This window comes from Salvelinus fontinalis, chromosome 34, assembly GCF_029448725.1.
Source record: "Salvelinus fontinalis isolate EN_2023a chromosome 34, ASM2944872v1, whole genome shotgun sequence".
NCBI lineage: Eukaryota > Metazoa > Chordata > Actinopteri > Salmoniformes > Salmonidae > Salvelinus > Salvelinus fontinalis.
The window spans coordinates 35,724,179-35,750,514 of NC_074698.1; the positions used below are offsets into that span (position 1 = coordinate 35,724,179).

General features: G+C 43.7%; 1 protein-coding gene across 2 annotated transcripts; it reads right to left on the reverse strand.

Annotated features, from left to right (window-relative positions):
• Window positions 1-1,043: 1,043 nt before the first annotated feature.
• On the reverse strand, window positions 1,044-26,336 carry LOC129834005 (dual specificity mitogen-activated protein kinase kinase 6-like). Of its 2 annotated transcripts, XM_055898823.1 has the most exons (12): window positions 26,021-26,336; window positions 14,176-14,245; window positions 13,344-13,392; window positions 12,417-12,530; window positions 10,888-11,007; window positions 9,440-9,556; window positions 8,924-8,975; window positions 8,540-8,667; window positions 5,826-5,903; window positions 5,303-5,442; window positions 3,643-3,688; window positions 1,044-3,340 (listed from the first exon to the last, which is right to left on the reverse strand). In XM_055898823.1, the coding sequence occupies exons 1-12, from the start codon at window positions 26,037-26,039 to the stop codon at window positions 3,263-3,265; spliced, it is 1,011 nt and encodes a 336-aa protein (XP_055754798.1). In that variant the 5' UTR covers window positions 26,040-26,336; the 3' UTR covers window positions 1,044-3,262. The 2 variants fall into 2 exon arrangements, with proteins under 2 accessions (XP_055754798.1, XP_055754799.1); XM_055898824.1 differs by lacking the exon at window positions 14,176-14,245.

Below are 26,336 nucleotides of genomic sequence, written 5' to 3' on the forward strand. Positions count from 1 at the left end.
GACAAGGACACATTTTATTTAAGAAGAAAGCATTTATTTTGTCTTCCCACAGTTCAAGTTTGTCATGCCACCACGTCATTGGGTGGTTCTGTAGAGTGAATGAGAGAGGTAGACCATCAGTTCCATCCACCCTGTCATCCGCCTGTACAGTTCCATCCACCCAGTCATCCGCCTGTACAGTTCCATCCACCCAGTCATCCGCCTGTACAGTTCCATCCACAGTCATCCGCCTGTACAGTTCCATCCACCCGGTCATCCGCCTGTACAGTTCCATCCACCCAGTCAGCCTGTACAGTTCCATCCACCCAGTCAGCCTGTGCAGTTCCATCCACCCAGTCAGCCTGTGCAGTTCCATCCACCCTGTACAGTTCCATCCACCCTGTACAGTTCCATCCACCCTGTACAGTTCCATCCACCCTGTACAGTTCCATCCACCCTGTACAGTTCCATCCACTGTCATCAGCCTGTACAGTTCCATCCACCCAGTCAGCCTGTACAGTTCCATCCACTGTCATCAGCCTGTACAGTTCCATCCACCCAGTCAGCCTGTACAGTTCCATCCACCCAGTCAGCCTGTACAGTTCCATCCACCCAGTCAGCCTGTACAGTTCCATCCACCCAGTCAGCCTGTACAGTTCCATCCACTGTCATCAGCCTGTACAGTTCCATCCACTGTCATCAGCCTGTACAGTTCCATCCACCCAGTCAGCCTGTACAGTTCCATCCACACTGTATTACTCAATCTTCTCAACACATAAGGAATCAGTGTGTTGTGAGGAGCCTCTGTACTATTTGGAATAGTCCCGCTCCACATCTAGATCCTTAAGCTTCACAAACTACAAAGTAACCCATAAAGAACTAACACCTTCAGTCAGATAGCCATGAACACATTGTGAATGGGCCCATCAAAAGGCCCATCAAGCTATGTTCAAATGTGTTGTTCACTGCTCTAGTCTGCTTTACGGAACTAAAAAGTGGAACGGAACTTTTCCGAGGATTACAGTGGCCCATTTTTAAGATGGCCGACAAGAAGGAAAAAAAGGTCAAATCACAGCAGCTCTTTATTTGCTTTCCCTTCTTTACTCACATATTATAAATACTCCTCATCCACCAACTTTGATAAGAAACCCACTACAATGTATGTCAGAGAGGCTGAGAGAAGACCGGATAGGCTTACCAGTTACAGACCAGGGCTGCGTCTGAAATGGCACCCGGTTCCCTAGAAAGAAGAGATAGGGAAATAGGGCATCCTTTTGGACGCACCCTAAAAACACTAAGGGCATGTGTCACCACTACCACTGGTGGTCACATGGCAGGATTCTCATAGTCCTGATCAAAGGGCCACTGCATAGCAGAGTCCAGAGGGTTGAGTTCCAGATCAACCCAGAGCCTCCCTGCTCCCTAGGGCACTTCTATAAAGTATGGAGTGGAAACTTTAACCAATATGTGATCGCTTCACCTTGTTATAGTGCTCAGACCTCCAAATCGGTCTCAGACCTAGATGATTGTCTAGGGATTAGGGGGTCGATTTGGGATTCAAGCCTAGATGGCAGGTACCCATTCACAGCCTAGCATGATCTCACACATAAGTAGTCTTCCACCATAAAGGGTTGCGTTCATTGGGGCATGCAACGGGAAGCGTTTAGCATTTTGCAACGAGGAACCGAACATTAGCGTTTCTTATTCGGACCAAGTCCAGGTAGTTCCTCACTGTTTTCTTCCGTTTGGTGCCTAATGAACACAACCCAGTGCTGAAGAGAGGTACAACATGGTGGGGAAATAAACAGGACTTAAAGCAGGGCATTGAAACCTGAGAGGTGGCTGCAGCAGATCGATCAAACAGACAGATGATTACAGGAGGAGTCAGCGGGCTGCGTTTGCCTCACACACCGACTGCATTAAAACCAACCCGTTCACATCAATCAGCCGCATAGCACACGACTACACGTCCACTCTGTCGCCACGTTGCCAACGGTACATTTAAAAAGAGAAAAAGTTGTCCAAAATAGTATTTACATCTTCAACACACATAAATGATTTCCCCTAACATACTGTACGTGTAAGGCATGAGGCTTCGTAGACCTCTCTGTGCTTCGGGGATGAAACACGATACTGACATGCTCCTGTCCAGCACTCGGGAAAAGGAAATTGAGAAAAATATAAAATGAAAAAAGTTAAAATGGGTCAAACAGCAGCCCCCAACCACATCCAGGAAACCAAGTGATAATAGTCCTAATTAATCATCAAAATACAGCTTTTAAAAATGGCTCAGAGGGACTGGAAGATACAGTATAGTCTGGATAGTTAGATTATCATTCCCCCAATTACAAGTCCATGTACTATATGAGAATGCACTGTTCACATACTCTTCACAACACTCTTGGTGACAGAGCAGTCAGCAAGGGGCGGGGCAGAGGGGTGTATACAGATGGGTGAGGGGTTGTATATAGGGTCAGATGATAACAGATGCCTCGCATTCCCATGCCACCAAAGAGACCTAGGTAGGACTTGCATTTCCTTTTGTACAGGGCCCCCAGTCACACTTTCACCTTTGAACTTCCCCCTACAAAAGAAACTTACTTCGTCTGACCCCTCCAGAGCCTCCCAAAACCCTGCCTGACGACAGCATCTGCCGTCCCATTACTGACCAATCACCAGAAGGCGAGAGGAGAAATGTAGGTCACCTCTTCCCCTCATGATACGATTCAGAAAGAGTAAAGACACTCCCTTAAATTCATATTTGATGAAAATATACAGTATTACAAACTGTATCACAAAAACAAAAACGCATAAATGAAAAATATATATCTTTTCAATTCATTATACAGAGACGTACACATTTCACCAAATTCTTTTTCACTTTCTGTGTAATTCAGAGTGATGGACATACAGTATGTATAAAGAGAGATTCTCTTCCTGCTGAGGAGACACGGTCCAATCAGAAATCAGAAAACTGGTACAGTGAGGAGTTTGATTCAGTTCAGTTTGTAGGAGTAGAGGGAGGGAAAGGTTTGTTAGACCTGTGGGCGAGTCTCCAGTTTGGGTAGACACCATCAACATCTTGAGTTCATATAACAAGCGCTTTCCCACGTGGCCTCTGGGAGCTGTAGTCAGTCTTTGGGGAAATCCTGTGGGAGTAGGTAGGGGGGCAGGAAGTTGGAGTTGTGTGGCAGATCAATTCCAGTGAGCTTTCTGAAAGGCCTTGGATTGGTGGGTGGGTGGAGAAGTCCCTACCTCCTACCCTAGTGGGTGGAGGGGCGTGTCAGTCTGACAGGATGATCTTGACAAAGCTGGCTACGTCCGTCTCTTTGGAGTCATGCAGGGTGAAAAAGCGGTGTTTCTGTAAAAAACATACATGAGAAAACACCATGAGTCAACAATTCCTACAATAAACACTAGTCCAACAGAAAGTACACATTTACACACAAGATTTAAATACAAGAATACATCATCATCATGGTTTGACTAAACACTTGGGTAAGCCTGTCCTCTTGTGGACACATAACAAAGAGGAAACAGAGACAGGAAGTGAGCCTTTACAAAGACGCTGTGAATGAAGAGAGAAAAACAACACAATCCAACAACATTACACGTATTCACCGGTCAGATTTAAACAAATGCTTATGAGGATCTAAAACCAACCATTAATTCTGTGTAGGCGGGTCTCTCGTTGGGTTTCTTTCTCAAGCTGCAGAGAGAAAACAAAACAAAGAACTGAGAAACATACCTCAATAGTGGACACTTCTTAAAATATACCTTTAGTAAGAGCCCCAAACACATCAAGCCTGTTTGAGGACAACATTCTGATAACCTGTGATTTTTGGGAAAGTTTTCCCAGATATCCTGGTTAGGAGATTCCCAGAATCAGGAAGGAATAAGCAGGAAATGCAGAATCCTCCAAACTGAGAAGGTTGCCGTAATTGTGCAACACTAAGTACACCAAAACACATTTACACCAGATAAGTCTACATGAAAGCTACAGCACGACATTTATAGAGCGGGCCAAGGCGGGACCAGGTCAGGACAACTGGGTCATCCCCAAAAATGTAGGCGGATTCATTTCCAGGTCATTTTCCCCCAGGTTGCATTCACACTGGGCAGATAAACAGATCTGATCATGTCTGGAGAAGGTTAAAATGCTTTTATTTAACCAGGAAGTCCCACAATCAGTCTCACCAACCACATATGTTGTAGCAGTCAGAGATGCACAGGCTGAAGGTGACCCAGGGCAGTGCCCAGGCCCGGACCCACAGGGAGGGGACAGCAGGGCAGTGCCCAGGCCCGGACCCACAGGGAGGGGACAGCAGGGCAGTGCCCAGGCCTGGACCCACAGGGAGGGGACAGTAGGGCAGTGCCCAGGCCTGGACCCACAGGGAGGGGACAGTAGGGCAGTGCCCAGGCCCGGACCCACAGGGAGGGGACAGCAGGGCAGTGCCACCTGGTGGTGTTTGGTTCAACTGCCTCATCAGTAAGGCCAGACAGGCAGCATCCCAAACACCCTATACAGTGCACTACTTTTGACCAGGGCTCTAAACCCTACTCCTATAGGTCCTGGTCAAAGGTAGTGCACTTAATAGTAGGGACGGGCATTCTACTTTTTTTTTTTTTTTTTTTTACTGTTCGAGTACTCGCAGGATTTCGCAGTACTCAGAATGGAGAAAATATATATATTTTTACTTTTAGAACACAAGGATAAATATGTGCGTGTATATCTATGCCAACAGTGCCTAATATTTCATAACCATTACAGATTTTATATATATATAAAAAAACATGATCTAATATAACAAGAAAACACAACAGAATACTTTTCCAAATGAAAAAAAGTTGCCAGTGTGAAGTGATGTGCATCTGGAACAGTTATTCCCAACCAGGGCTCAGTTTGAAAACGGGGCTCAGTTTGAAACGTTGAAATACAATTTCTTCAGGGTTACAAACCAAAATCTGTCTTTTCGATATAGGCCTACAGATGTTCCATTTGGTTTATTCTGCCTGTTCTTTGGAATTTTCAAAATGGATTCACAACGTTGAACAATGCTCACAGTGATGAATTACGGCCACGACATCAGTTTGGTTTAGTAGGTTTAGGCGTAATAATTCTTATGAAAACACGCTTGTCTTTTTCAAACTAATGTCTCTGTATATTTTCAGTGTGGAACCATTCCACCAAATACTTTCACAGTATTTGGGGAAAAAAAGGTGACCTCTGGTTAAAAAGAAAGGTTTGATGTTGAGTTGTCATACCCATCCGTACTAAACAGAGATGGTGCCATTTGGAATGCAGACAGAGAGATGGGCTCACCACTGGGAGCTGAAGTCCACAAACTCGGGGGAGAAGCGGTCCGAGGGCAGCTGAGGAGAGGGCTCATCCACTACCTGCTTCAGTTGCTGGAAGGGTGTACCCCACGAGTCATAGGGGAACTTCAGAATGGCCAGCTCAATCTGGGGCAGAGGACCAGACAAAGGTTTGTTAACCCACAGAGAGAGGCAGGCAGAAGCTCATCTTTCAACTATGGAGACTGGTATTTACCATCATAAAGAAACATGTGACAATACAGTAGAATCATCACTCAGACCAGGGTTGTATTCATTAGGACACACCGTTACAAACTAACGTTGCAACAGAAAACAATCACATAAATTCTCTCTCCGTTTCAGTCCCATTTTCTTGTTTGGTACCTAATGAACATGACCCTGCTGTTGAAAGAATTGGTGTGGTTGTTACTGGTAGAACACCGATTTGAGATGAATGGATGTCATTTGACGTTAAGGCAGTTTACATGATCTCAATCCAGGATTTGGTCCCAATCATGTCTGTGACTCACCATTGTGATTCCTAGACTCCAGATGTCTGACTTGACGCTGTAGCCTTTCTGGTTGAGGTCGGGGTTTATCCGTTCCGGCTGAAACCGGGGGAATGAAAACACTATCAACACCATGACATAATGACAGCAACGCCATCACATAGGATAAGATTACCACTGTAACATATAACCACATCAACACAACAAGCACCAATACCATTTCATTCAGGCAGTGCGCTCCCAACCACAACTAGACCAGGGTCGTGTTAAGTCTTTTTGTTGTGTTGGACGTTTTCCATGCGCTGCCTACTGAGCGTGGCCCAGACGGTGTCAGAGCCACCTCTCCCCAGTCCTCCTCACTCTATCGCTGTTCAACACTCTCTCCATGTTGTTCTGTTTAGTCTCTCTGGCATCGCTGTTCAACACTCTCTCCCTGTTGTTCTGTTTAGTCTCTCTGGCATCACTGTTCAACACACTCTCCCTGTTGTTCTGTTTAGTCTCTCTGGCATCACTGTTCAACACACTCTCCCTGTTGTTCTGTTTAGTCTCTCTGGCATCACTGTTCAACACACTCTCCCTGTTGTTCTGTTTAGTCTCTCTGGCATCACTGTTCAACACACTCTCCCTGTTGTTCTGTTTAGTCTCTCTGGCATCACTGTTCAACACTCTCTCCCTGTTGTTCTGTTTAGTCTCTCTGGCATCACTGTTCAACACTCTCTCCCTGTTGTTCTGTTTAGTCTCTCTGGCATCGCTGTTCAACACTCTCTCCCTGTTGTTCTATTTAGTCTCTCTGGCATCACTGTTCAACACACTCTCCCTGTTGTTCTATTTAGTCTCTCTGGCATCACTGTTCAACACACTCTCCCTGTTGTTCTATTTAGTCTCTCTGGCATCAGTGGTTTCTTTCATCAGGATTATTCAGAAATTAAAACAAATACATCATCTGCACAGAGGTGATCGTCACGTTTAGCATCTCAGGAACCACATCAATATGATGAAGCAATCTTCTGAGAGGCACAGCTTGACCACGAAAAAGAACCTGGAATCTGGCCAACCAATGACTGAAGAGGCCTTACGCTGCGGCTGCAACCAGGGTCGTGTTCAGTCGGCACAAAATGGAAACGTAGGAGGTACCACATGAACGTTTAATTTCTTACGTGTCAAACTTCTCTAAATTCAAATGTATTTATAAAGGCCTTCTTACATCAGCTGATATATCAAAGGGCTATACAGAAACCCAGCCTAAAACCCCAAACAGCAAGCAATGCAGGTGTAGAAACACGGGGTTTCCCTTCAGGAAAATGTGGCGCAGGACATTTGACCAGGAGCATTTTAATTTAAACAGACATTCACGAAATGTAGACATTGGGTGTGTAATCTGATTAGCGAGTCCACCCATTGAAGTCACTTTTACATGATGGTTATTCATTTTAACAGAACATGCCACTCCAGGATATAACGGTGTGCCTCCTTATAATTCTGATGAGCACTTTGAAGATGTTCGAGTGACTGTCATGTTTCCTTCTCCTCAGCCAAGACACGAAGACGAGACGAATAACAAACAGCTACATCACTAGCCTATGTCAATCTAGTACCCCCCCATAGCAGAAAAGTTGACCTATTCTATTGGTCAGTTTATCGTTCTGTGCGAGAAAGAAATGGCCTTTTCCAAACAGATTCTGGGACGAAGGATCCCAAATTCATACAACCAGTAGACCTAGGCTACATAAAAACAAATAACGAGGCTGATGCTACAGAGCCGAACGTTAACTAAAATGTGGATAAACTTTTATTTCTTCACATTATAAGCGCAGCAATGAGCACATGGCAGTAGGTTATACGCAGATGTTCATTCCATAATGCAATTAGCATGAAAACCCCGTTGTCAAATCGAACCGCACACACAATGTAGAAAGAGGGGAGAACTAAAGATGCAACAACTAGCATGGGTTGCTAACATGACTAGGATTGTGCCTTTGGCTACTGGACAATGAAAGAAAGTTGAATATGCTACTGGTTTCAATGGCATATGGAAGTCTATAAAATAATTGCCACCACGTTTCTATGGTCGGGTTTTACTTTGAAGGAAGGTAAGACACGTCTCATAATATGAAGTAAAACATTCAGGTTTCAAACAATTACATGTAAGTATGTTTTCTAAATGCATACTGCCTCCAGCTCATTACAAAGTGGTGTGTGACGCACTGAAGCCTACACATACCGTTGCATATATAAAATGGGAAACACAATTTACCACAAGTGGACTCCAATCAAGTTGTAGAAACCTCTCAAGGATGATCAATGGAAACAGGATGCACCTGAACTCAATTTCGAGTCTCATAGCAAAGGGTCTGAAAGCTTATGCAAGTAAGATATTTCTATTTGTAAGACATTTGCAAACATTTCTAAAAACTTGTTTTCGATTTGTCATTAGAAAAATAAATGAATTGAATCCATTTTTAAATAAGGATGCACTGTAAGCATGACCGGTCAAATGCATTTATGTCGACTGGTATCTCCATCAATGAATAGGCTAAAAAGCATTATTTTGCAATCAGATTTTTTCTTCTCCTGGACAATTGTCCCTCGGCAGCTACATTTTTTTGGCTTTTAATTATTATTTTTTACCAAAAGCCGTCTATTACCGGCTAACAGAAACCCTGGTGCCTACTGAACATGGCCGAGAAGGTGTCAGAGCTCACCCACCTCTCTCTCTCTCCCCCATTCCTACTCACCGCCATGTAGGGCTTGCAGCCGGCGTCCATGGTCTTGGCCACAGAGTCCACCAGGTGGCCGCTGATGCCAAAGTCACACATCTTCACCTGGCCCTGTGTGTTGATCAGCACGTTGGACGGTTTCACATCTGCACAAAGTACATATTATTAAAAATATGTTTGTTTTTTAAACTAAGGAATAGTTAAGTTCCTCCAAACGTGGCGGAAGGCAAAAAAAATGATACAAATAAAATAAAGGGCCATTTCAGATCAACATGGGTAAAGGAGGTGATCGAGTGATGAGTAACCGTGCCCAAGACATGAGGCGTTGTTAGCTCCCAGCTCCCCAAGCTGTTTGCCTTGGTTTTAGCTCAGCAGGCTAACAAAATCGTATCCTTCATTTACCTCGGTGTATCACTGAAAGTTTGTTATGCAGATGCTCCAAAGCCTTGACGATCTGGAGAGAGAGAAAGAAGCAGTTACACACACTGCATTTTAATGCCATCATTCCAGATAACCTGAGGGAACTGTGTGACTGTTCCTTATACAACATCACAACAAGCTGGTGTGGAAACTTTTTACAGATGACAATATAAATCATATCAACAGGACAGTGTACTTCACTATTGTGCATGTTTTTCTGTTCTCTCTCTGGCATCAGTGGTTTCTTTCATCAGGATTATTCAGAAATTAAAACAAAATACCTCATCTGCAGAGTTCAGTGTGACGTTATACTGTAGCTATAAGCATTACTCAGTAACCCTGCAGGGTTGTGCTCATTAGGCACCAAACAGAATAACAAACTGAAACAGGGAGGGACTAAGTGGACCAATAAGAAACACATTTGTTTTCCATTGCAAATCATTTTTTAAATGATCTCCATTGCGTGCCCTGATGAACACGACCCAGGTGTCCACTCACCGCTACAGTGATCTTCCCCAGGATGTCTTCAGGGATGGTCATGCCTTTATCTATCACCTGCTTGTAGAACTTATCCAGAGAGGTGTCCATCAGCTCCATGCAGATCCACACGTCACCCTGGCAACGCAGAGACAACACCTATTACTATAGAACTACCTCTTTAAAATACTCAGCCTGTTTGTTTCTCTCTCTCTGACATCAGCGGTTTCTTTCATCAGGATTATTCAGAAATTAAAACAAAACACATCATCTGCACAGAGGTCAGTGTGACACACACAAAAACACACAAAGAAAACCAAATAAGTCCTTCCATGACTGATACAGAGGAGACTACTTTTAATCGTAGTTTGAAAACCGAACTGAATTGAAAATGTATTTGAAGGCAGAAAGAAGTGGCCAAGTGCTGGTTCCCCCCCCATCTCGTTAGTCAGCATGTGTTACACCTGTGCTGGTTCCCCCATCATTCTAGAATAACAATCCTTTATCTGGTCTTCCCTGATTTAGTTTTGTTCCACCTTTTTTGGTCTGCTTCCTGTCTTTAAGTTTGGTGATTTTGTTTGCCTCCTCTTGGGCAAATATAGTGTGTCTCATGGTGGGTTTCTTTTAGGTGCCAGTTGTTGCTGCTAGTCAACTTTCAGTGGACACCCCCCATGAGTGTCCTTCAGAACCCCTCCTAAAACCCCACCCGTTTCCTTTTGGTTGTTCTCAGTGACTCTTGGTTCCCCTTTCGGATTGAGTGACAATTTTTGGTTTTCTTGCTGGGGAACGTAACAACCTGTTAAGTCTTTTCCAACCAGTTGATGAAGGGAATGAGACAAGGACAGTTTTTTTTTTTAACCAATTAAAATGAAGTCCAGATAACTCCATCTTAATTTGACAAACTAAAAGCGAATGTGACGGTGTGCCATCTATGGCTGTTTACACAAGTAACCCAATTCAGATTTTTGGCCAATAATTGGTATTTTGAACAAATCAGAACTTTTGCAAATAAATGGGCAAAATACAATAATTGGGCTGCCTGTGTAAACCCAGTCTGTGCTACAGATGTGGTGCTGAGTGACAGTGTCCAGGCAAACCCAGTCTGTGCTACAGATGTGGTGCTGAGTGACAGTGTCCAGGCAAACCCAGGCTGTGCTACAGATGTGGTGCTGAGTGACAGTGTCCAGGCAAACCCAGGCTGTGCTACAGATGTGGTGCTGAGTGACAGTGTCCAGGCAAACCCAGGCTGTGCTACAGATGTGGTGCTGAGTGACAGTGTCCAGGCAAACCCAGGCTGTGCTACAGATGTGGTGCTGAGTGACAGTGTCCAGGCAAACCCAGGCTGTGCTACAGATGTGGTGCTGAGTGACAGTGTCCAGGCAAACCCAGGCTGTGCTACAGATGTGGTGCTGAGTGACAGTGTCCAGGCAAACCCAGGCTGTGCTATAGATGTGGTGCTGAGAGCTGACCTCTCTGAAGAGAGCGCCGTAGAAGGTGACCGTGAAGAAGCAGTCCACGGTCCTCATGGAGATGTCCAGGTCCATCAGCAGTCTCTTCTGCTCCAGGGTGTTCACTGTGGCCCGGATCCTCTGGGGGGGGGGGGGGGGGGCAGTCACAGAAATACAATCACTAGAAGGAACAAAGCCCTGTGGCTCAGACCATGGCAATTTGAATGGACTCACAGGAATACTAATTAGCTCTTCCATAATGTATCTATTTAGAATTTGTGTGTAAATTAAATATAGTTCAGGGCTCACTTGTTAAAGATTATGAGTTCCCAGTGAAAATGAACTTTAAATTTGGTATGACATCTGCCTAGGACACCGTAACCTCATCCATTACTGTTAAACTACCTGTTAAATTTCTCTCTGGCATCAGTGGTTTCTTTCATCAGGATTATTCAGAAATTAAAACAAAATACATCATCTGCACAGAGGTCATTCATTGCCACGTTTGGCTTGACAATAAAAAATGAAAAAACATATTTAACCTGTGGTCCTGTGTGGCTCAGTTGGTAGAGCATGGCGCTTGCAACGCCAGGGTTGTGGGTTCAATTCCCACGGGGGGACCAGGGTGAATGTGTATGAACTTTCCAATTTGTAAGTCGCTCTGGATAAGAGCGTCTGCTAAATGACTTAAATGTAAATGTAACCTTTATTTACCTCGGCAAGTCAGTTAAGAACAAATTCTTATTTACAATGATGGCCTACCCCAGCCAAACCCTAACCTGGACAACGCTGGTCCAATTGTGCGCCGCCCTATGGGACTCACAATCACGGCCGATTGTGATACAGCCTGGAATCGAACCAGGGTCTGTAGTGACGCCTCTAGCACTGAGATGCAGTGCCTTAGACTGCTGTGCCACTCGGGAGCCCAAAATGACCGTAGGAGTTGTCAAAACAGCACAGGTCTGTGTTGGTCAGGAGTGTTGATGTTGAGATAGAGCTGTGTGGCTTGTCTTTAAAATATGACACGCACACTTATCTAATCAACATCTCAGATATATAAATAGAAAATGTACGTTTTGACTTTTGAAAACATATCTAATATTATCAAATATCTAATAAACATCTCTGATAAAGTGCCGTCGGAAAGTATTCAGAACAGTTGACTTATTCCATATTGTTACGTTACAGCCTTATTCTAAAATCTATTCAATACCCCCCCCCCCCACAGCAACCTAGACACAATACCCTATCATGACAAAGCAAAAACTGGTTAAGACATTTTTGCAAATGTAAAAACTGAAATACCTTATTTACATCAAGGGGTCTGAATACTTTCCGAATTCACTGTACAGAAATCTAAAATGTCTGTTTCAGTAGAATGCAACATTTTGAAACATTCAGATACAAATATGCCATGTAGAACAAACATGCCTCTGACATGTAGAATAAGGAATTGTTTTGTCTCTATTCATGGCATTTCTATCTGCAACGTTCCATAACGTTGGCTCATTTAACATGCACCCTGGAGCTAGCTGGAGCACTCCACCCACCTTGACGGCCATGATAAGCCCACTGGGCACATGTCTCATCTTGTCCACCACGCCATACGCTCCTCTACCCAGCTCCCCAATCTGCTCCAAGTCATCTGCCTTCATAACAAAGTTCTGGCCAGAGGGAGAAACACAGCGGAGAGAGAAAGAGGTCTATCAGCCAATCACATCAAGAAAGAGGAAGAGGTCTATCAGCCAATCACATCAAGTTCAACCAATACATGCAAAAGAGAAAACCCAGAGTCGTGTTCATTAGGACCCATCAGAAAACTAAAATAAATATTTCTTATTGGACAAGTCCAGGTAAACCTGGGTGGTATAGTTCTGGATTTCTGAGTCAGGTAATGACATCACCATTTTGCACCAAAACCATACACTTATCGTTGACTACATTACAACTCTCTTCAACACTCTCCCTGTCTTTTTGTTTAGTTTCTCTCTGGCATCAGTGGTTTGTTTCATCAGGATTATTCAGAAATTAAAACAAGTACATCATCTGCACAGAGGTGATCGTCACGTTTGTCTGAGATGCACAGCGTGAGAAAAGTCTACCAGTCACATCAAAGTCACCCAGTAAATGCATTAGAGAAAACGCTACGGTCGTGTTCATTAGGACACGCAACAGAAAACATTTTCAAAAAGCTTAGCAACGCAAAACAAAAGTAAGTGCTTCTTATTGGACAAGTCCAGGGGTGCAAACATTAGTCCAAAGTTACAGAACATGAGTTTCTATTGGACAAATTCAGATCCATCCCCATTCCGTTTAAGAAACGTTTTCCAACAGAATCGGCGTAATGAATACACCCCAAGCAGTCCCTCCCTGTTTCAGTCCGTTTTCGTCCGTTTGGTGTCTAATGAACATGACCCAAGTAAAACCACAAAAGGTGATAGAAAGTACTACAGCCTGAACACAACGTTCCTCCCTACCTTTTCTCCAATGGTAACACAGGTTTTGGAATCCAGATCTCGAGGGGGGCTGAGGAGAGAGGATAGGTAGTGGGATTAATACCATGCATTCCTTTAAAAATGTGACATCGATATCAAACTTAACACCAACAACTAATGCTCTTTCCCATTGAACATCACACTGTATGACTGTACTTTGACAAGATGCTATGTGAAACCTGGCTGGTAGAGTTTAGGGTGTGAAAGAGGAGATTCGGGTAATGACATCTGCATATGAAACCATAACCTCATCATCTATTACTGTACAGCTACCTCTTCAGTACACTCTCCCTGATTATTTTGTTAGCTTCTGTCTGGTATCAGTGGTTTTCCTCTTCACCATTATTCAGAAATTAAAACAAACACATCATCTGCACAGAGGTCATCGTCACGTTTGTGACAAACACACAGCAGTGGCTAATTTCCAGGGCATCTTTTTTTAGAGTGGTGCTGCACAGATGAGATCTCACAATATCTGGAGGAGTGTTCAGCCCACCATCTCAGAAAGCACGTTAATATGACGTAGCAATCTTCTGAGACGCACAGCGTGACCACACAGCGTGACCACACAGCGGGACCACACAGCGGGACCACACAGCGGGACCACACAGCGGGACCACACAGCGGGACCACACAGCGGGACCACACAGCGGGACCACACAGCGGGACCACACAGCGGGACCACACAGCGGGACCACACAGCGGGACCACACAGCGGGACCACACAGCGGGACCACACAGCGGGACCACACAGCGTGACCACGAAAAAGACAACCTGGAATCGGGCCAACCAATGACAGAGAAGAAGCCTTACGCTGCGGCTGCAGGTGGGGGCTGATCAAAGACCTCTTTGGAGAGCTTGAGCCCTGGGTTCTTCTTCTTCCCTATGAGAGGAGAGGATGGGGAGAGGAGAGATCAGTTCTTTAAGAAAACTCATCTGTACCAAGACCTGTCCATTTTCCCTTTCAATAAACCAGAACAGAGAAACCCCCCAGTTGAACCTTGTGTTGTGAGAGTGCTTGGTGTTGATTTTCAGTGGGGTAGCTGTTCTGTTTTTGGTGTGGACTTCCGACTTGTACTGTAACGTGTTACTGACTGTACAGTTCCATTTGTTATCTACCCAGAGATTGCTTAACAATAGGAAACAGGTGAATGACTCGCTCATAAATCGGAACGATGACACAGAGAGCGAGAAAGCAGAAACAGATTACCTCACTTATTAACCCTCTGTTTTGTCTAACCCTATTGTTATACAAGTAGCAATTTAACTGCTTTGGTTTGTCCGAACCAAAAGACTCAACCATAATCAGAAGAATACTCACTGAACAGTGACTCATGTTAGCTCCTGCAGTAGGTCTGCTGCTGCCTACACAATGGAGACCAGAGACCTCTCCCTGTGTGAAATGCACACTACAGTGCATTCATAAACACTGTTCACAAGCAACAAGTGGGGACTTCTCATCCAGGCTAGGGCAACAGGGCCATGCTGGTGTAAAACAACAACCCCAACTGAAGGAACGTGGGATTCAGACGAGGGATGCGCCTCAATAGTCTAAACATGGACCCTTTTCTCCTCTCCTGATCTGCACAACATTGGATGAGTGGGAGTGATACAGTAGAAAGATATTTAGGATCTGCTCTCATCCGGGGCCTGAGGCAGGTTGATTTCTGCCAGCTATTGGCAGGTACATTTGCAGAGGTCCCGTTAAATGCAGAATTCTGTGTTTTCACGCAGACAAAAAATGAAAACGCAAAATAAAAATCTTGCTGCGTTTTGTAAAATGCTAGTTTAAATGTTTTTTTTGTTGCCGAGACTCATTTTGGGCTTCAGCTGCACTTCACTCAGATGAGAATTCACGAAACAGGCATTCTATCAGCAGACAGCACTCAGAATGATGGAGTAGCTCCACGTCAGTCAATCAGCAGACAGCACTCTGGACTGACGTGGAGCCACTCCATCATTCTATCAGCAGACAGCACTCTGACGGACGTGGAGCTACTCCATCATTCTATCAGCAGACAGCACTGACTGACGTGGAGCTACTCCATCATTCTATCAGCAGACAGCACTCTGACGGACGTGGAGCTACTCCATCATTCTATCAGCAGACAGCACTCTGACTGACGTGGAGCTACTCCATCATTCTATCAGCAGACAGCACTCTGACTGACGTGGAGCTACTCCATCATTCTATCAGCAGACAGCACTCTGACTGATGTGGAGCTACTCCATCATTCTATCAGCAGACAGCACTCTGACTGACGTGGAGCTACTCCATCATTCTATCAGCAGACAGCACTCTGGGCCGACTCTCTGTTTTACTATTCTCTGGTAAAATGCACGATTAGCTTCAGCCAAAACATCAGGAAATGTAGCTGGTGACATTCTTTCTATGATAAACAGAAATATGAGGTCATGTATCGTTTCTGCTTAAAAAATATATATATATATACATAGCTTTTTCATTGTAAGCTCATTTACTTGTGTGGCTGACTGCCAAAGAGTTCCACTTCTATTGTCATCTGATGAATTAAGCTATTTCTGCCGAATGTGTTGCACTAATGTATTTTCTGTCAAGGTAAACTATATTTTTATGCCGCTGATCACTACTGAAGCAAAATAATATATATATATATATATACTTTCAATATAAAACGCAGGTGAAATGGTTTAAAAAAAGGCAGATTTGATGTCTGCGTTTTGAAAATGCAGCTTTATGAACTCTAAAGCAACCCTTGCATGTCTTCTGCACCAGCCACCTTGGCAGGTAGCCAATGATAGGCTCTGCTCTCTGTTGGTAGATCTGTGTTGGAAAGAACACGAGGAATGGATGACACTTGAGACTATTGAGATGCCTCCTGGTACATGTGTGTCCTGTACAACAACTGTCATTGACCTGGAGATGATGTTCCCTCTAACCCAGACAGGCCATTAGGCAAGGAAGGGAAAAAGGAAGTTGACTGAGAACACGTTCTCATTTGCAGCAACGACCTGGGGAATAGTTACAGGGGAGAGGAGGGGGATGAATGAGCCAATTGTAAACTGGGGATTATTAGGTGACCATGATGGTTTGAGGGCCAGATTGGGAATTTAGCCAGGACACCGGGGTTAACACCCCTACTCTTACGATAAGTGCCATGGGATCTTTAATGACCTCAGAGAGTCAGGACACCCGTTTAACGTCCCATCCGAAAGACGGCACCCTACACAGCGCAGTGTCCCCAATCACTGCCCTGGGGCATTGGGATATTTTTTTAGACCAGAGGAAAGAGTGCCTCCTACTGGCCCTCCAACACCACTTCCAGCAGCATCTGGTCTCCCATCCAGGGACTGACCAGGACCAACCCTGCTTAGCTTCAGAAGCAAGCCTGCAGTGGTATGCAGGGTGGTATGCTGCTGGCACTACCCACCACTGCGACCTGTATGCTCTAGTTGGCTGGCCCTTGCTACATATTCGTCGCCAGACCCACTGACTCCAGGTTATCTATAAGTTGATGCTAGGTAAAGCTCCGCCTTATCTCAGCTCACTGGTCACAATAACAACACCCACCCGTAGCACGCACTCCAGCAGGTATATCTCACTGGTCATCCCCAAAGCCAACACCTTCTTTGGCCGCCTTTCCTTCCAGTTCTCTGCTGCCAATGACTGGAACGAATTGCAAAAAAATTAAATAAATAAAATCGCTGGAGACTTATATTTCCCTCACTAACTTTAAAACATCAGCTATCTGAGCAGCTAACCGATCGCTGCAGCTGTATATAGGCCATCTGTAAATAGCCCAACTAATCTACCTCATCCCCATATTGTTTTTATTTACTTTTCTGCTCTTTTGCACACCACTATTTCTACTTGCACATCATCATCTGCTCATCTATCACACGTTAAATTTGCTAACTTGTAATTACTTCATTACTATGGCCTATTTATTGCCTTACCTCCTCATGCCATTTGCACACACTGTATATAGACTTTTTTTTTTCTTCTATTGTGTTATTGACTGTACGCTTGTTTATTCCATGTGTAACTGTGTTGTTGTTTGTGTCGCACTGCTTTGCTTTATCTTGGCCCGGTCGGAGTTGTAAATGAGAACTTGTTGTCAACTAGCCTACCTGGTCAAATAAAAGGTGAAATCATGTTTATTTATTTTATTTTAAGGCGAACTACTAGATGTTGGAACATTGCTGCAGGGACTTGCCTCCATTCAGCTAGCCAAAATATCATTAGTGAGGTCGGGCACTGATGTTGGGTGATTACGCCTGGCTCGCAGTCGGTGTTCCAATTCATCCCAAAGGCATTCATTGGAGTTGAGGTCAGGGCTCTGTGTAGGCCAGTCAAGTTCTTCCACACCGATCAACAAACAATTTCTGTATGGACCTCGCTTTGTGCACAGGGGCATTGTCATGCTAAAACAGGAAACGGCCTTCCCCAAACTGTTGCCACAAAGTTGGAAACACAGAATCGTCTAGAATGTCATTGTATGCTGTAGCATTAAGATTATCCTTCACTGGAACTAAGGGGCCGAGCACGAATCATGAAAAACAGCCCCAGACTATCATTCAGTCTCCACCAAACTTTACAGTTGGCACTATGCATTCGGGCAGGTAGCGTTCTCCCGGCATCTGCCAAACCCAGATTTGTCCATCTGTCAGATGGTAAAGCGCGATTCAACACTCCAGAGAACGCATTTTCACTGCTCCAGAGTCCAATGGCGGCGAGCTTTACACCACTCCAGCTGACGCTTGGCATTGCGTATGGTGATCTTAGGCTTGTGTGCGGCTGCTTGGCCATGGAAACCCATTTCCTGAAGCTCCCGACTAACAGTTATTGTGCTGACGTTGCTTCCAGAGGCAGTTTGGAACACGGTAGTGAGTGTTGCAATCCATTTTCAGCACAAGGTCCCGTTCTGTGAGCTTGTGTGGCCTATCACTTCACGGCTGAGTCATTGTTGCACCTAGACATTTTCCACTTCACAATAACAGCACCGAGGTTGACCGAGGCAGCTCTAAAAGGGCAGAAATCTGACGAACTGACTTGTTGGAAAGGTGGCATCCTATAACGGTGCCATGTTGAAAGTCACTGAGCTCTTCAGTACGGGCCATTTTACTGCATCTCTATGGAGATTGCATGGCTGTGTGCTAAATTTTATGCACCTGCCAGCAACGGGTGTGGCTGAAATAGCCAAATCCACTAAATTGAAGGGGTTTCCACATACTTTTGTATATCGTGTAAATTGGCTCAGAGGTAACCAGACACTTAAACACCACTTGCTGTTTAAAGCTTCCATTGGCTCTCTGTACCACGAACAACTGGAAATAAGGCTGCAGAGAGCAGAGACACCATTCATGAAAGGCAATGCAATGTTTCAAGTGAAGCATTTAGGTTGGGTATAGTGTGTTGGCCGGGTAATACAGTGCAGCCTAATCGTGGGTGGATTATCTGCAGTACATACACAGGAGGCTAAATGTTAGCAAATAACCTACATATCCGGATGAAAGCAAGTTCGTATAGACTGGACAGGTAGCATCTCATGCTCTCCTCAGATGAGCGACTGCAGATGTCCAGCTTCCCAGTAAGAAGAGATTAATTGACTTCCCAGTGAAATACAGTGAGGGGAGATTCATTGACTTGTGCTATGCTCACATGCACCCAGCGGAGTAAAAATAGATGTTCATTTCCTCCGTCGAGCTAAAAAAAGGAGCATTCAAAACCTTAAAATGACCCAGAACAACAGTATAAAAACAGCCTTTGTCCCAACTGAAGTAGCATGGCAAGAAATTGCCTTTTTCCCTTTCGGTTATTTGAAATGAAATCTCCAAAATATCCCTATTTGAAGAAAAAAAAAGCCATAGAAAGCTGGTTGCAATTTCAGTTTAATCCACCAGAAAAGACTGAACAAATATTACAACAAATATTGTTAAACTCAAATATACTAATTTATTTAAAAACACTTTTTTTTTTTTAAATGGTCTAATCTTTCTAAATTATATAAACAGGATTGGTGGAATTGTTAACAAAAATATGGAAATGTCTGCCATTTTCAAAATTACAACCAACTGATTGCAGCATCACTGCAAAAATGGAGGCGACAAGTGGGGAGAAGGTAAGGATACACAAAACGACGCCGGATTCAAAACTGAGTTTATCAAATTAAAATTATAAAACATTTTTGCATGTAATAGCATGTTACATACACACACCATACCAGTCAAAAGTTGACACCTACACATTCCACACTTTATTTTCACTATTACACTATTATTGTAGAAAAATTACGAAGACATCAAAACTATGAAATAACACATATGGAATCATGTAGTAAACAAAGAAATGTTAAATATAAAATATATTATGATTTGTTTGAGATTCTTCAAAGTAGCCACCCACGGCACACTCTTGGCATTCTGTCAACCAGCTTCATGAGGTAGTCACCTGGAATTCATCTCAAAACACAGGTGTGCCTTGTTAAAAGTTAATTTGTGGAATTGCTTCCCGTCTTAATGCATTTGTGCCAATCAGTGGTGTTGTGACAAGGTTGGGGTGGTATACAGAAGTTTGCCGTATTTGGTAAAAGACCAAGTCCATACTATGGCAAAAAGAGGCTAAATAAGCAAAGAGAAATGACAGTCCATCATTAGTTTAAGACATGAAGGTCAGTCAATCCGGAAAATTTCAAGAACTTCTAAATTTTCTTCAAGTGCAGTCGCAAAAACCATCAAGCGCTATGATGAAACTGGCCACAGGAAAGGAAGACCCAGAGTTACCTCTGCTGCAGAGAATAAGTTCATTAGAGTTAACTACACCTCAGATTGGAGCCCAAATAAATGTAAAAGTGACAGACATCTCAACATCCACTGCTCAGAGGAGACTGTGTGAATCAGGCTGTCATGGTCGAATTGCTGCAAAGAAACCACTACTAAAGGACACCAATAAGAAGAGACTGCTTGGGCCAAGAAACAAGCAATAGACAGACCAGTGGAAACCAAATTTGAGATTTTTGGTTCCAACCGCCATGTCGTTGTGAGATGATCTCCGCATGTGTGGTTCCCACCGTGAAGCATGGAGGAGGTGTGATAGTGCTTTGCTGGTGACACTGTCTGGGATTTATTTTGAATTTAAGGCGCACTTAACCAGCATGGCTACAACAACATTCTGCAGCGATATGCCATCCCATCTGGTTTGTGCTTAGTGGGACTATCATTTGTTTTTCAACAGGACAATGACGCAACACACCTCCAGGCTGTGTAAGGGCTATTTGACCAAGAAGGAGAGTGATGGAGTGCTGCATCAGATGACTTGGCCTCCACAATCACCTGACTTCAACCCAATTGAGATGGTTTGGGATGAGTTGGACCGCAGGGTAAGTGAAAAACAGCCAACAAGTGCTCAGCATATGTGGGAACTCCTTCAAGGCTATTGGAAAAGCATTCCAGGTTAAGCTGGTTGAGAGAATGCCAAGTGTGCAAAGCTGTCAAGGCAACGGATGGCTACTTTGAAGAATCTCAAATATATTTTGATCTGTTTAACACTTTTTTTGGTTACTACATGATTCCATGTGTTATTTCATAGTTTTGATGTATTCACTATTATTCTACAATGTAGAAAATAGTAAAAAAATAAAGAAAAACCCTTGAATGAGTAGGTGTCCAAACTTTTTACTGGCACTGTACATGGGGATACAACCATCCCAGCTCTGCAGATTTTGCAGCTTAGAGACAGAATCATTAGATCACTTGTTTTGGTACTGCCCATATGTAGCTTATTTTTAGTCGCAGGTTCAGGAATAGCTGAAAAATGTCAACATTTACTTGGCGCTAAGTCTACAAATAGCACGGCTGGGGGGTTTGAAAAGTCCTAATCAATAATACAATTAGCAAAAAATATATATTTAATTTACAATCTGTAGAAACCAGGAGAATAGAAAGGTTCAGAACTTTTGTGAAACATCACAGTTGGAAAATATATGGCAGCTAAAAATCCAAACTGGATGATCTTTAGAGATTGATGGGAGGGGTTGAGGGTAGCTGAAGGCTGGGACTGAAAACAAAAAAGGTAATTCATGTAAAATATACTGTGTCTGTAAAATGTATATAGTATGTATAAGCTGGAAGTATTGGTATTGTTGTCCATTTGTTTACTCCAATTAGGGGTGGTAGGGTTAGGGGAAAATATATATTTTTTATATTTAAGATACACTTAAAAATATAAAGGCAACATGTAAAGTGTTGGTCCCATGTTTTTTGAGCTGAAATAAAAGATCCCAGAAATATTCCATGAAAACAAAAAAAAAAAGTCTCTCAAATTTTGTGCACAAATTTGTTTACATCCCTAGCAAGCATTTGTCCTTCACCAAGATAATCCATTTCCCATGACAGGTGTGGCATATCAACAAGCTGACTAAACAGCATGATCATTACACAGGTGCACTTTATGCTGGGGGCATCTGTGGCATTGTGTCACCCAACACAATGCCACAGATGTCTCAAGTTGATGGAGCATGCAATTGGCATGCTGACTGCAGGAATGTTCACCAGAGCTGTTGCCAGAGAATTGAATGTTAATTTCTCCACCATAAGCTGCCGCCAACGTTGTTTTTGTACGTCCAACCGGCCTCACAACCGCAGACCACGTGTATGGCATCGTGTGGGCGAGCGGTTTGCTGATGTCAACGGTTTGAACAGAGTGCCCCATGATGGCGGTGGGGTTATGGTATGGGCAGGCATAAGCTACAGACAACGACACACAATTGCATTTTATCGATGGCAATTTGAATGTACAATACCGTGGTGAGATCCTGAGGCCCATTGTGAGGTCCATTTAAAAAATAAATAAAGAGGTATCTGTGACCAACAGACACATATCTGTATTCCCAGTCATGTGAAATCCAAATGCATTTCAATTGACTGATTTCCTCACTGCAATACAGTAAACTCAATGAAATTGTTGTTATATATATATATTATTATTTATAAAAAAATATATATGGGGGATTGGAAATGATGCAGACAATTACATTTGTTAGAAGCCATAACCTACTATATTAAAGCTGATCCACAGCCCAACATTGTTTTAAGCATGGCAAGAAACTATTTAGTTTGGCTAAATACTACCCGTAGCTCGCATAGCTAAAATGCATGTCAGAAACGGATCTTACGTGGCACTCTATTTCAGATGAACTCCCTGACATACAGTATACCTTGAGCGTCTGAGGTCACATATTTGACTAGTTGACAGCTAGGCCCACATCAGGCCTCATATCAATGAAGGAGCTATTAAAAATCCTACAACTCTAAGCATTTCAGGCATGGGACTATGCAGTATCCAACACTTTCTTTGTGGGAATGTCTGACGTCGACGAATCCAAGTTAGAAGTTCTCATGTTACAAATGGTAGCCCATATGGACGATGCTTACTGCGTTAACTTCCTCAGGGTTTGGGGGGGGTCGGGGCAGGTGCGCACTCCCCTCTACTGCCTGTGTCCAGGCAAGAGAGGATGACTCCCAACCAAACAAGACATCCTTTCTGAATAGCTGTCACGAGATCCTTTGGGAAGCATGATGTCATTGGGCATAGCTCTCCTCCAGCTTTCTGAACTCCTGGTACATCCACCTGAACCCTAAACCCAGCCTAATAAGCTTACTGCCCTACAACCCTTTGGTTATAGTGGAGTGTAAGCCCACTGTCTACACGTGTTGCTTTGAAATCAGCATCGTGTCAATGTGACATTAGCATCGTGTCAATGTGAAATTCTACCTGCTACACAGAGCGTGTTGTAAAGCCTTGTAAAGTAACCAGTGGTGTGTATAGTCAAGGCCATATGTAACCAAAATCAACTTTATTTCTCATTCAATTCACAAGATGGAATGAATGCGCACGTCAGCCATTGATTCTTGGACATGACACAACTGGAGCAATAGAGCAGATTCCCAAGGAAGCGTTCCCTCAACGGCCTGAACCATGCACAAAAAGAGCCTATAGGCATAGGCGGTAAACTGAAATAATTGATGCTGACTAATCTAGCTACAGCCGTAGCTGTGGTGTGTGTGCATCTCATGTTACAGGTGATTCACTACCTTCTAGAGGAAAATAACCCCACCCGGCTTTAGTCTCAGACAGGTGCACTGGTTTGAAGACTCCTGTACAAGGTATGCTATGTCTTCTGTGTGAAGCCTGTACAAGGTATGCTATATATTCTGTGTGAAGCCTGTACAAGGTATGCTATATCTTCTGTGTGAAGCCTGTACAAGGTATGCTATATATTCTGTGTGAAGATGAATACTCAGAATTCTTGGACAGCCCAATGGATGACGGCGTGAATAGCTGGGTCACGGGCCACCATCACAGCCACCATTGACCCGCTTAAACCGGCAACGATGAAGCTACCAAGTAACAGGTTATTTTTCACTCTGGACAAGCAGCAGTGCTCTCTCACTGCTAGAGTTTCTGTGCATGTGCACAGGTTCACGTCACACTGTTACAACGTGGTAGGTACGGGACCAAAACAGCAGAGAAGTTTAGCCTTGTGCTTCACCGTTCTTAGTTGTTGTCGAAATCGGCCCGATATTGCTGCGTGGAACTCATTTCCATCTCAAATGACTGAAGCAAACAGCAAAGTTAGCGTAAAGAAAAAAACTAATAAAACAACATCACAATGCCTCTCCCCTGTCTGACCCAAATAACTCTTGGGCATAGGTACATGTACTGATGTGTGGGTAACTCAGTAATGTGTGTAAATGGCAGTAGGACCTTTTTAGGGTTCTATTGTTATTTAAGATGTGTAGTTCAGTCGTTGAGCTGTTCTTGTCTATTGACGTTCTGGGATTATGTCATGTTTTTTTTGGACCCCAGGAAGAGTAGCTGCTGCCATAGCAACAGCTAATGGGGATACGAATAAAATACAAATTAAGTTTACCTCTAAACCTAGTCCGGGACTACCATGCACTTTCAATGGAGATAAACCATTGAGATTAATTTTTTAGCCGTAACTAGGCTTAATCTGTGTCCAGGATGGGACTGGCTGCCAGTCAGAAGGCACACCGGTCAGACCGTGTTAACCCACTGTGCTAAAGCCTAGCACTGTCTCTAAATCAGTCTGGATAAAAGCGCCTGCTAAATTATCAAAAGGTCAATGTAAAACAAAAAAAACGGGGTGCTTGAAAATGTCTCACATTGCAGCTGACATTTGTGTGGGCAGGGCAAACACCATTGTAGAAGAGTGCATTATTTGTTGTATAACCTCCTTAAGCAACAGCAACTTGAAATGAACAAACAAGCATTGCAAAGCACTTAAGCCTACTCCACCCAATACCTTAAACAAAGTGAAACTGGCTACAGCGGTCAAGAAAAGTCCATACACAATGGAAAACCCAGGGCTCATCCTACACTTTTACTATAAGCAAACAGGCCATTGCTGCTCCCGAAAGAAAGGTGAGCACCAATAACGTCAGCATAGCGCCACAGTGTAGCAGCTGTACAACCACAGGTTGCAGAAGTCACTGGAAGAACAGGTCAACACATGCATTCAGGTAGCTAGGCTAGAGGGCCTGCCTGTGATCATAGTCAGTGAGCAGGCCTCTCACAATCCTGCTGGTAATGCCAGTAGGATTGTGTAGATAGATCAGCACTTCCCAAATTGTTGCTGGGTTCTTCAAGGGGTGCACGTTTTGGTGTTTGCCCTAGCACTACACAGCTGACTCAAACAATGGATGCTTGATAATCAGTTGATATTTTGAATCAGCTGTGTAACGTTAGTGTTAGGGCAAAAACCAAAATGTGTACCCCTTGGGATCCCCCAGGACAGAGTTTGGTTAACGATGGTGTAGCATAATATTACATCATCAACAACATAATGTCCCCATGTGTGACGTTGGAGGGCCTTGATTTATTTTCCACCAGGTGTTTTTTATTCAACATTGCTTGTTGCTAGCTAACTACACATCACTTAGTGTCAGAGGGAGACCAACTGTATAATAGATCAGGCATTTGTAGAAAATATGCGAGACAAATATAAGTGAACAACTATTGCAAGAATGCGTGAGAGACAACATGAACACTCACACGGTAATATTAGACCAAGTAACGCTGTCGGGAAAAATACATGACTCATGTTTTCCCATCAAACGACAAGTCGCGAGGCATGGCATGCGTGCTCCAAATAAAATAACGCACGCGATATAGCTAACGTTACATCGATACCGGTGTGGCTAGCTACGCACTTTTCGTTTGGTCGAATAGACAATGCTATAGGTAACGTTAGCTCGCTAGGTAGCTAACTAGCAAGCAACAGTTGCAACTTGCAGCCCCAAGTAGCCTAACTAACGTTAGCAACGTTATCGCGTGTTCAAACAATTGTTTAAATTTCCAGGAATTGACAGGAAACAACCAACCACGGGGAATCCGCATAAATGTTCTGGTTTCTAGCCAGGTTACAGAGAAAAGCTATCAGGCACCACGGTACAACTTGTACTGTAACTAGCTGAAGTTAGCTAGCAACTTTGTACAAGGGCAGACCCTAACGTTAGTTAAGCCGGAAACTAACTGATATTTTAAAAAACGTCAATAATGCAATGACGTAATAAATAACCCTGACTTCCATCAATGCATCTTTGTCCAAAATGCAGTCTAGTTGCACGAGATTAACATTATTGTTAGAATTCTTACCTCCTCTAGAAAGAGACATTTCCCCCTTTGCTTTGATGAGGGGGAGGGGAAGCACAAAGACTGTTTTACTCCCTCCCTCCCTGCATCTACCCCGCTCAGAAGCTGCGGCTTGTCCTGCAACTACGATGCAAGTCTGTTTCAATCTTCATGCATGTTGCGTTAAGTTTGTCTCCGTGTCGCAGGGCTTCTTGTTTAAAAAAAGTTATAAACCGAAAGCATATATGAATGCCGGTGAATTTAACTCGATAACGTTACAATACTAAACGCTACACTTTTTAGATAGCGAAAGAAGTGGTCGGTGTAGTTTTGCATAGCC

Coding starts and splice junctions, on each gene's coding strand:
- LOC129834005 (XM_055898823.1), bottom strand. Junction 3,689..5,302: donor GTGGACTTCAGCTCCCAGTG/GTGAGCCCATCT, acceptor TTCTCTCTGCAG/CTTGAGAAAGAAACCCAACG. Junction 3,341..3,642: donor CCGCCTACACAGAATTAATG/GTTGGTTTTAGA, acceptor TGTTTTTTACAG/AAACACCGCTTTTTCACCCT.